This window comes from Dipteris shenzhenensis, chromosome 18 (assembly GCF_047967505.1).
Source record: "Dipteris shenzhenensis isolate YYH24624 ecotype China chromosome 18, Dip_SZ_1.0, whole genome shotgun sequence".
Taxonomy (NCBI): Eukaryota; Viridiplantae; Streptophyta; class Polypodiopsida; order Gleicheniales; family Dipteridaceae; genus Dipteris; species Dipteris shenzhenensis.
In genome coordinates this window covers 47661719-47673924 of record NC_141613.1, presented here as the reverse complement: position 1 = coordinate 47673924, position 12206 = coordinate 47661719, and the positions used below count along the sequence as shown (strand labels likewise).

At 38.6% G+C, this 12206-nt stretch overlaps 1 protein-coding gene across 4 annotated transcripts in view; it reads left to right on the top strand.

Moving 5' to 3' along the window:
- Window positions 1–4082, top strand: part of LOC147891330 (Pentapeptide repeat-containing protein) — a 43143-nt gene extending 39061 nt beyond the window's left edge. For 3 of the 4 annotated variants that reach the window (XM_087389420.1, XM_087389419.1, XM_087389418.1), the window contains exons 5-7: window positions 2759–2793; window positions 2914–3042; window positions 3427–4081. In XM_087389420.1, coding sequence (XP_087245546.1) covers window positions 2759–2793; window positions 2914–3042; window positions 3427–3627 — 365 coding nt within the window. In that variant the 3' untranslated portion in view covers window positions 3628–4081. Of the gene's footprint in view, window positions 1–2758; window positions 2794–2913; window positions 3043–3426 lie in introns of all 4 variants that reach the window. The other variant, XR_015542589.1, reaches the window with a different exon arrangement.
- The last annotated feature ends 8124 nt before the right edge of the window (window positions 4083–12206 follow it).

The window sequence follows — 12206 nt, the reverse complement described above, 5'->3', positions numbered from 1 at the left end:
AACTTCTTCAATCCCAGGTCTTCATCATGTGACCAATCCTTGCCTACAGGAATCACTACGAGAGCGGAACACCTCTCCTTGCCCGGGCCACGAATAGGTCCTCCTTGATGACATTGGTTGCCGCCAGATGTGATGTGCTTGTGCAATTCCGTTGTGAACACGTCATGCTTTGTCAATCCTTAGCAAATTGTCCCAGTTTGCCTGCAGCTGAAGTATGTCTTCTGATCGGATCCGGTCTTGTCAGACTCAAACTCTCATCTAGGTGGCTCTTGCCGGCGGGTCTTCCCCTGTCATATCCTTTAGCCAAGAAATCCTTGTCTTCTGATTTGCCAGCTTTATTCTGCTCAGCCTCTTCTTTCAAGAGAAACAGAACGAGCTCCTCAAACGAGACCAGCTCTGACCTTTGTTCTACTATCATGGTCATCATCACGAAACCCTCGTAGCTTCGAGAAAGCATGCCCGGCACCAATTTGTCCATCCTTTGGTGCCGCGAACTAACACTCTAGCATGACTCACACAGGAACAACTCAAAGTGCTTGTACCGTTCTTTCGACCCGGTTGGAATGTACAACAGCATGGAGAGAGAGTTGGAATCCTGTGTGCCTCCTTAGAAGGCTTCAATTGGATCCTGCGAGTGCTTGCTCAAGATCTTGTGTGTTGCTTGAGACTTGTGACTACTAGCACGCCAATCCTGCTCAGCACCTTTGGCTAGCTGATTTTGGGAGATGGGCTTGCAACTTCTCCTCGCTGCTAAATCCTGGCGTCTCAAGGAGCTGCAACAAGGCATAAGTGACTAGCAATGCACTTATCACATCAACTGTCCTACTTAGTCGAGCTACTTCCCCTACCCGAAATCATGGACAAAACGGTGGTGCTAGACTTGATTGACTGCTGGAAACCGTCTGTGATTGCCACTTGGAATCTGCCCCATCTCCTAATCTCCAGCCTACTTGGTCAACCTTTGAGTTAATGCTTTGACTCATCTTAGGGTTGTCAGCAGGATTCTTTATCATCTGGGTCCGCCTGAGAATCCTATTCCTCTGGAACCTGTTCTAGGAGTCCTGCACGGACTAGTACAAGGTTATCTACGGGACGTAGTACAGGTTTCATATTTGGAACCCAATCTGGGTTGCATTTGGATGGCTATCCGCCGGACTACATCCGGAGCCAAATCCGGGTCTTCATCCGGATCCTTGAATATCCATATCACTATGAAGTTTGAACCATCACTAACCACCTCGTCCTCCTCATAAGGGGGCTCACTCGTGAGCGTGATCTCCAACAATCTCAGCATTCCCATGCCTATATTTGTCGCTTTCTACCAGTTTATTGCCAGTTTCTACCAGCGCTGACATGAAGAAGTAGGTTTCTTGGACAGACATTGTACATACCTTGATGGCTATTGGTTGAGGATGCAGGAGACTCCTAGATCTGCATCCGCTGGAGGAGGTTGTTTCTCAGAGAATGGAAAGCTAGTCCTTTGGTGTGGTACTTTCAGCCATAGACTTGGTTTTTCAGACTTTGCATATGCCTAGATATTTGAGTGGTATCTTATCATTTTTCATGCTCAGCATGGTATATTTATGCCTTGAGTGCTTGCCTCTCTCATGAGCCACACTTAATAGAAGTCTACTTCATGGAAAAAAAAGGTAGGTTTCTGGCGCCATGCACCTGTTCGCACTGAGAGGCTGACCTAGAGGAATGTTCCTACAATTGCGATATGTACAGAGGGCACAATCTGCAATCGTGATTTAGTTGCAGCTTCTTTCTTGTTGCGTTTTCAATTTCTAACACTTTTTAGTATCTCCTAGTTGACGATTTTAAGATTTGGGGCAGCTTCCTGGCACTTCTGGTTGATGTTTTCAAAATTTTGGCACCAGTTGGGTATTTGTGGGCAAGGAGGGACCCTGACAGATGCAAAATGGGAGTTGTGGAGTAACTGCAAAGCAAGGGGTCAACCTTTATCTTGCATAAGACCTCCAATGATGAGCGAGAATTTGATTCATGCTATAGTGGAATTTTCACCCTACTGGGTGACAGCAATTCAACCTACACTTGCACATTGATCTTCAGGGACAAAACTTACAAGATTCATTTTTCTTTGTTCGAGCATTGTGATGCTAGATTTAAATCTCTTACTTGTTTTACAGGCTCGATCATGTGCACAGGTGCAAGCTTCTGGTTCTTTTCCATTGTAGCTCAAGTCAGACCAATTCTAAACTTCTTGTGGCTTAGGTTGCGATAGGGAGGCATGATTATTAAGGCTGGAGATGGGGCCAAAGCAGTTCTCCACAGGAGTCATTGATATCTAGGGCCAATCAACCAGTTGGTAAGTTTGTATGGATCAGAATGGGTCAGGAGATTAGACAGCTGATGGCCTTTGCTCGCTTGGTCTATCAGCTCATTTTCGTATCTTCATGAGCCAATGGTGTCAATACTTTTGTATGTTGATGAGTATCCAACCTTTCTTTTTTCTTCACCCCTGCTAGTTTAAAGTTAGTGTGCTCTCACAGCAATTAGATTAGGACTCTAGATTAGAAAGCCGATGGCCCTTATTCTCTTGGTCATGCAGCTCCTTTTTGTATTTTCATGACCTGCTGCTTTTGTATGGTGATGAGTATCTAATCCTCTTTCACTTATCTATGACCTTTTCTGTACACTTGATCAATTGCAATAATTCAGGTATTGATTCTTATGCAGCACCAGGATGCATGTACTCTTCTCATTTTCAGGGACTTACTCTAATTTGTTGTTGCAGATTCCGACTTTAGTGACACCTTAATGGATCGTATGGTATGAGTTATCCTTTTCATACCTTAGACATTGTTAGTGTCTATATTTCTTCCTTGATTGGCTGAACTCTTGCCAGGATTTTGTAATCAGATTAGCACCTATGTAACTGATGAATGGCAGGTACTGAACGAGGCAAATCTTACAAATGCCATCCTCGTGAGGGCCGTTCTTACGCGTAGTGACCTTGGAAGTGCTGTCATTGTGGGGGCTGATTTTAGTGATGCTGTTTTGGACTTGTCTCAGAAGCAGGTAAGTATATTGAACAATCGATCTTGCTGCATTGGGTTAATCTTGGTGGAGTTTTATTCTGTTCATGCATGTAAGGGGCCTTTACTAGGATGTCCTGCCATATAGAATGTTTTGCCATTTTTGTTTGATGTGTTTCCTGCTGCTATTGTCCATGTATATGGGTTGCAAGGTGTTTATTTGTAGTTCTTTGGTACATGGGAGTTTGGACATCGCAAGAAATGTTTTCAAACCTTTGAAACAGACTTGTAGCTACAATGATTGATATTTTTGCTAGGTTCTGGGGTTGGGCCATCATGTACATTTTGTTGTTCTTCACGTATGAAGACAGGTTTTTTGTCATGGATAGATTATGCAATAAACTATTCTTTGCTTGATATGTGTCAGGCTCTGTGCAAATATGCTGATGGAACAAATGCAGTGACTGGCATGAGCACGAGGAAGAGTCTGGGTTGCTCAAATGCCCGCAGGAATGCTTATGGATCTCCTTCTTCTCCTCTCTTAAGTGCTCCTCCTGTGAAACTTCTTGATAGGGATGGCTTCTGTGATGAGGGGACAGGACTCTGTACTGCATCTCCAGGGAAATAAGCAGATGGAGAACTTCTTTCATGCTCCCCTTAGCCTTAATCTTGACTCCATGTTTCCTACTTGTCATATTTGTCCAACGTACTTCCTTCGAGTTAAGGTCTTGTAAGTGCACTTATGCCGCAGCTCCTTTTCAGCATTGTGTTTAAAGGCGATGAATGCTTAGTATGGTTGAATTTGACGTTTTAGTAGTCCAATGAAACTCAGTGGTGCGCGAGCTGACAGGCATGGATCACAGCTTTGATGAAGGATGTGTAGATCACATTCAAGGGGCAGGCAGAGTGCTGTGAAGCTCCAGGGCACCTATATTTAAGAGCATAGTATACGTAAGCCAAGGCATGGACAGTATCATGTTTTTAGGCAGTTAGGTTTTTAATAATTATTTTGCTCCTTTTTGAGAAAGCAATTCTGTGTGTCACATTGGGTATATAGTAAAAATTGGGCTAGTACAGATGTACCCGTGTTTCTTTGATTGAACTGTGAAATTCATGATTATTAGTAATCTAATTAATATGGTAATTAAAAGCTATTTGATATTAAGAATGTGTAGTGCTGTGAGTTTCACACTCAGAATGATATGTTTTCAAGAAATCAAATGCATATCTTAGCAATACTTGAACTGGTGTTGAAGAGATTCATCCTATTACTTGAGCCCACTAGACATTTAGAGAAATGAACTGAAAATAGAGCAAAAAATTATTGCAAAAGTCGGAACATGTGCAACATTGTATCCATACAATTTTGCAAAAAATGTGGAGCGTTTGATTTCTATTTTCCTCAAATTTACAGAAGACAATATCTTCTTCTCAAATACAACCTTTAAACAATAATGGGACCACATACAAGATTGGAAATCTCATCTCCCTTTTTTTTGGTTTATTTTTTATTTTTGGCCAAATGAGAATGAAGATTTAGGTGAAAACGCTGAGTGTGGAGGCTCTAGTAAAGATAGGTATTTCTTTGGAGGATTGTGAAGAGCACATGTTTTGTTTGTATGTCATACTAGTAGCATCTTCAGTTAGCTATTCTATGATATTTAGCCGTCCCCTTGGGCACTAGCATTTAATGTGCAGCGATTAGAGTTTGAGTAGTTATATGTGAAGACTGTCAATATATATGCAAATGACCGAAGGCATATTTAATAGGTATTCCTAACAGAACATTTTTTGTTTCTCTTCAATAACAATACGACGGTTTGGGTCTTGTTTCGGAGCCCTTGAATGCCCATCCCACCTATGTGAAGAAATACACCAAAATATTTATTCCTCTCTTTCTTGTTGTTGTGTTTGATCTTCCTCCCTTGTTTGCTTACTGCGTGATTTTTCTTTTGTTTCCCTTAATGCTTGAGCAAGATTATGCCTTGGCTTCATTATGAAAATTTGCTATTCACTTCTAAAGCATGATGACTGAGAAACATTATAAGCTCTAACCTTCCCGAGTGTCAACGGCTTCTCCAATCATGTTGAAGCTCATATCTTCAATTCTGACAACTCGCTCTAGTGGAAACTGCCATCTCATGCTCCTATGGGTAAACAACGAAGTAGATGGGATCAGTGCAACAAGCGCTTGGAGATAAATATATATCAAATGTTTTTAAGTAATACGTAAAGTAAGAGAGCCTAATGGATAAGAAATAATTTTGTATCTAGAGATACGAAGAGCTACCTTTGTTAGGTGTGACTCTTAACTACTCTCATGTAGGGTTTCGGGAGTTATCTGAAGCTATCTATTTTAGTCAGTGGTTGTCGAGATGTTCTCTTGATAGACTGCTCAATCCATGACTACGTATAAACAAAGCTTTATGATCTCCGTAGTTTTCTTTTCTTGAATACGTATGCTATATTTCTATAACGATGCGGTCTATGATAATTTAATTTAGTTCTGATGTTTCCTATAACAATGTCGATTGATCAGAATAATTGGGTTTGTAGTTGATTTGAGATTCTAAGTTTTGAATTTGTACAAAATGTGTTTCTTATTCTGAAATGTAATTTCTAGTCTACATAGTTCTAGAGTCTTTATCGTTAACACTGGCAATCGTACCGGTTCGAGATTGAATCAATTTTGGTTATCGGAGATGGCTGTGAAGATCAGTGACATGGACTAAGGAACTGGATTCAGTGCATAAAGTAAAAATGGGATGTTACAGTCCACGGATCGTGGAAAATGAAGCTAAGATTTCTTGCACAAGAATGACGATTCTATTTATGAAGGTTCACATTCAGCATAGTTGGTGATCCAGTCGTCGCCTAGGAACACTGCTGCTGTTGGTAGTCTGGTGATCAGAACTTAATTTTCGATTCCGAGAGCTAGATTGCCCCAATCTAGAGTTTTGAAAAGAGACGGGTATGCGACGGTTATGGTGTCATAACCTGATGACATTTCGGATCTCCTCTGTCTACAGCTCATCCAATGGAGGTATTATGTTGGTATGGACAGTGAGATTCTACTACACGCGACATCAAGCTCAACTCAGGCAGGAGCGACTCCCGGTAGCAACGGAGCCCTCAAGTGCTTGCAATAGATGTTGGAATTCAACTCGACGAATTGCTACATGTGGGTGAAGAGATACAGAGAGCTGTTGATCAAGTAGTATAGATGATTTCTTTGAGGGCCCAATTGAGAGTGGATTTAGATTTCGTAGCCATCGTTGGATACTGCCACATGGGTGAGGTTGCAGACAAATCGTCATCTGCACTTCGGCCCTTTCCAAAAGATAAGACGCAGACCAATTGCAATCATCGCCAAACCATCCGAAATTGGAGAAGGACGATAGAGTACTTTCGACATCGTTGGATATTTGGAAACATCGGATATATATATTGCAAACATCATCTAAAAATGAGAAAGATGAGCTAGTGTAGGAAAACTCCACTTGTAATTACAGCCCACAACATAGGCACCACAACAGCTAATTCCATCTGTAATTCATAGCATCGTCGTACCACCATAAGGTGCTCCTCTTGGTATCATGAATCCTAATATAGCGACTTTCAAGTGTAAGTTTGCAAAGTTTCAAGGATCAGAAAAAAGAAGACCCGGAAAATCATGTAATGTAGTTTGAAACACGTCGGCAAGCAAGGGTCGGGAATGCCAAGAAGTAGTAACAATTGATAGGAATGTTGTCAAGAAATGAGTCAATTTAGTCTATATAATGTCACGCCTTGTAGATTACGACACCCTGAGAACAACATTCTTAGCACCATCTCGGAAGGAAAAGATCTCGAATGATGTTAGAAAAAGCCGAGGGAAATGAACTTGAAAATTTTTTTAGTGGAGAATTATGTGCAACATTTTGATAACTTGAATGCAAGGTCGGATTCAGCAGAAAGACCAACCAAGGAAATGTTAGCGGATTAATTACTTTTGTTAGAGACTCTAGTCAGAGATCCAAAGTGTAGTTAGAGGATTAAATATACTAACGTGCTTGGCAAAATAAGCAGAAAGAAGATGATGTACTTCTAAGGATAAGAAGTATGGCTTGGGTTTAGATAATGATTTTGATTTCGATCAAATTTGGAGTTTGAAGAAGATTCATATTTAGATACTGAGACGTCAGACAATAGAGTCAAATGATGATGACAAGAATCATAAGTAAAAGAAAAGAAAGAAAGAGCAAAAGTAGTCAAAGAATTCAAAAAGGATAAATGTTATATGAAGAAAGCATAGTCCATTTATGTTGATGTATGGATTTTAGCCTAGGCCTCCATCGTTTGTAGGGCATAACAAGACATAAAAGTGTCCTTTTGAGGTTTTAGCAAAAAAATCACGACTTGTTGTAGATGTGTTTTTTGGTGATTTTCTCTCGAGCCTAAGGTAGACTCATAGGACTATTATCTAAAAATATAACAAACACAAAAAACTATTACATGTGATTACAGAATGCTTACAAATGAACACTGTCTTTCACCCAGACAGTACTTAAATTTGAAACTTTATCTAGCATGTTTGAAAAGAAAATTGGTTTCAAGGAGCTAGCATTTTTTACAAAGTTTTTAAAAATACATAAAACACGTAAGTGTGATAAAATTTTGTTTAAAAATCATGTTGGCAAGATGTATTTATCAATTAACAAGAGTGGTTAGTCTAGTAGGTTGCATTATAAGTCACATTTCATAAATAAGCATCTTTATATATTATACATAATAGCCACAAAGTGTCATATCTTAATCATAACAATATTATATCATAAGGTAAAGTCACCACATCACAATAAAGGCTAAAACTAAAAGAGATTAAGTACTCCTAATATGAACCACCAAAATAGGTTTCGCATGAAATCTCACTTTTATAGTTTTGAATTATCATGTATATAAGTGTTCTGCATATAACGTTTTTAAATTGATATCACTCATTCATGATTAGAGGGACTCTGTAAGTATCATTTAAATGAATTAAGGTTCTTATGATATCCTTTAACTCTTGTATCTTGAATTAAGCGTCAATTACAGTATAAGGAACAACAATATGCGATTTGAATTTGGTGTTTTATCTGATATTAGGACTCCTAAAAACTCATGCTACTCCATAATATCCTATTGAAGACATATATAAAGTATGGTTGAGTTTAGATCTTTTTTGACATGTCCAAGAATTTTAATTTTTGTCTCGTCATTTGCATTCACTAAATTACACTTAAGGCCATATATCATAATGAGTATAATTATCTAGCTCCAATGAAATATAAACATATGTGTTATAGTTATCCTTAGGCTCTAGGACTTACAAACTCTAAGAAAACTTATTCTAAGTAAGAAGTATGGCCATTTTATTTAAAACCTGAGAAAATAGCTTGAAATGTTGGTGTTAGGTTGACCTTAAAACTTTAGGTAGAACTCAATGTAATAGGTGCAAGTTTCAATCCATAATACTTCTAAGTTTTTTTCAGGATATAAGATATTATGGCAAATAATCAAAACCCTAAAATACCTTATCGATGCTTTTGAATAATTTTAGGAAGTGGCTTAGCCAGGACATAAAAGTGTCCTAGGACATTTTTATGTCCTACCAAACTAGTGCTAAAAGAAAAAAGATAGAGGTGGCTAAAAGATCTCTTGAATTAGATCTTGAAGCATGTCTCACTAAATAGTAAAGGAGATCATTCGTCAACATGTCATGGATGTGGAACCAAAATTTGATATCGAGTCTCATCCAAGACATAGAATGAGGATGTCATCCAAAAAGCTGAAGTAGCATATGAAGATAGGATGCGAAAAATGTCACGCATCAAGGAGGATGATCTCTACGAGCCTAATTTGGGTACGGAAGAGCATCCTAGAATCCTAACAAAACAAGGATAATTGGCTAGTCATGTGATGGGTTTTGGTTTGAAGCACGTACCTCCAACATTTTAGAGCTAGATACAAGATTGATCGTCCCATTCTTGACAACTTTCATGCTAGGATTTATGGACAACTTCAATGTGTTCATGGAAATGGATGAGTACATTGAGCAACTCAGACTCTGTTTTGATAATTGCAAATCTTCTCTATTAAGCTTGAATCCAGCAAAATGGGGATTCATGGTACATAGAGGTGTGCTATATTAGGCCTTTTTTTTTCTAGAGACAAAATGGCAATTGATTCTCAGAATGTGGAGGTCATTTAGGTCACAAAAGCACCCCAAAATATTAAGGAATTGATGTGGTTCACCAGGCAGGTAAAGGGGCATAACAAGTATCTCAAGTACTTGTCATATGTTTGCCAACCACGATATTGTGTACATCTGAGCTCACAAAGAAAAATGTGAAGTTCCAATGGACACCCAAGTTGTAGAATGCATTTCGTGAACTCAAGAGGCATGATTGCAATCGTAGCAATGCTAATGCAAATGAGACAGAAGGGATGGTAGTAGCCAGTCCATTACGCAATCTGAACCTTTACACCAACAGAATGCAATTATTCCATTATAGAACAAGAATGTTTGGACATGGTACATGTGCTTAGCAAGTTTTAGCACTATTTGCTAGGAATATGATTTTTTTTTACATAGATTATTTGGCGTTGTCGTACCTAGTGAATAAGCTGCCAATCAATTTCTTACCAATGTCATTGAAAAACCCTGACAGGGATGACTTGCATGATGGATCCTATTGCTGTAGATATTTGGGTATATGATGATTCATGCACCAGGAAGTCAATAGTTGATTTCAAATTACCTAAGAAAATTGGAGTCGAAATAGGTATGGATAGAAGGCATACCAGTTGAGTTATCAGATTGCAAAATTGTTTCAAGTGGAAGCTATTCACAAAATGTATAAGCATGATCAGATGTTGCACTTATCGACTTAGAGATAATATGGTGGATAGCATGGCAAAGGTTTTGTATTGGAATGGTATGACTGGGATTGGATGCACCATCGAATCATTTTAGAGTAGGGTGGACATTTCTTGAACAAGGTGATAAAAAAGTTGATGGATGTGCATATGACTTTGCATATGAAATTGACAACCTATCCCCCATAGGCAAATGGTCAGGTGAAAAGTAGTAATAAGCTGGTGAAAAGGAGTCTAAATTTGATAATTTCTAAAAATAAGAAAGATTGTATTCTGTGGTATGGGCGTCCCTCATAGCGTTCAAATTCAGTACAGGAATACCTCATTTAGATTAGTTAATCGGCTAGAAGTGACGCTACCAATGGGATTTATATACTCTAGTTTATAGATTGCAATGTAAAAGGTAAGCCTAAATGAGTTGGCTGCTGTAGTTAGTTAAATGAAGACCGACTGCTTAGTTGATATACAACTTAGGATATCTAGGAGAGGAGAAAGGCCTAGGTGAATTGCAAAATCAAGTTTAAAATATTCAAGGACGGGGATTTGGTCTTAATGTATAATTCCATATTGAGAAGATTTTTTAGCAAACTAAAACTGAGATACGATGGATTGCTTTTGGTAATTAAGTGCTAGGACAGGGAACATTCCATGTAGTGGATCTTTAGGGTATGTGTCAAAAAGCAATGAACAGATTTCATTTGAAATTGTACGACGCAATTTGTGGAATTGTATTATAGTCAAGACCAATAGTTGGATATCTACAAGTATAAGAATTGGCTCGTATTTACTGTATTCCATTGATGAACTAGTGGCATGTGTGGAATAGCCAAACTAGATGTTTGAGTATAAATTCCTTTAAAGATCACTCTAAGTTTTCATTTTTTCATGTCCTCACTCTCATCCTTGTTGTGTGACCTATCAAATCAATGCTTGCATTGTCCAACATGAGAGGAGCTATCAAGATACCACTATGGTTGATGAAGGAAAATCTAGAAGCACTTTGTCTAGCAATGCAAGTGGTTTCTAATTCCAGAACGATTTCCAACACAATGTAGAAGTGTAAGGTTTCCTTCATGGGTCATAAGAGTCTATATTCCCATCATGCAAATCAAGTGGTCAGCCTATGATGACATAGTTGTGAAATGTAGCCACCACTGATTAGCAAAAGTTTCCTAGAATTGGAGCATACTAAGCAAAAAAAGACAATCTCAAAGAAAGGGATCAAATTGAGCATCAAGAATGACAGTTAGGCTAAGGAAGAGACTGTAAAGCCAATACCTATTGGTAGCAGCAATAAAATAGAGGAGATTGTCTCTCAGACAAAAAAATTTGAAGTCAACAAAGAAAGTAGTATTTTGCTAAGTAGAAGCCATTTGCAAAGAGTAAAATTAAGTGTATGAGTGTGGCAAGATGGGCCACATTACCAAAGAATGTTGCAATAAGTCAAAAGGTGGACATGGCCACAATAGAAAGAAATAGTTCAAGGCACGTGTAGAAGAAGTTGCTTTTAATGGGTTAAAAGAAGGGGATCTGTTACAGAAGATATGTTATGAAAAGACAAGGATGCCAATTAATGCACATAGGTCATGCATAGAGCCCATAGCTCAATGACATCCAATTATGCATAGCTTTGAGTGTATCAAAGAAATTTTACCATTGGATACTATTAGTGGATTTGTGTGCATAACAAAACATATGTTGCAGATGTGAATGGATCAAAATACTTGATCCAATTAGGGGAGCTCCATATGTTTATCTTCTCGACAACCATCCACTTCCAGCCAAAAGAATTGGCAATATACCAATTTAGCTTTCAAATAGTGAGATAAAATCCATTTGTGATGTTCTTTATGTGCCAAGACTTGCCATGAATCTATTGTCAATCGTACAATGTGCTTGTTAGAAGATTTGAGTTCTCTTCATGGAAAAAAAGGTGCTTGCTCAAGAAGATATCATCGAACATGGATTGAGGTAGTATCTTTTACAAGTTGGCAATCACAATTGTCTGATATGGATGAATGCACACATATAGACTCTCAATTATGGCACTAAATATATGGACATCTTCACTTCAGATCTATGTAGTTGCTTCAATACAAGAACATGGTCAATGGGTTCCCATCTGTCAAAGAGGGAGATTGGTGTGAAGGACGTCCTTTTGGAAAACAACATAGAGAATCGTTTCCCAAGGGTGAAGCCACTAAAGCTGAGAGACCATTGGAGCTAGTGCACAATGATATTGTAGGAAACATGACCAACACACCATCAATTAGTGGTAGCAAAATGTTTTGTCTCATTCTTGATGGT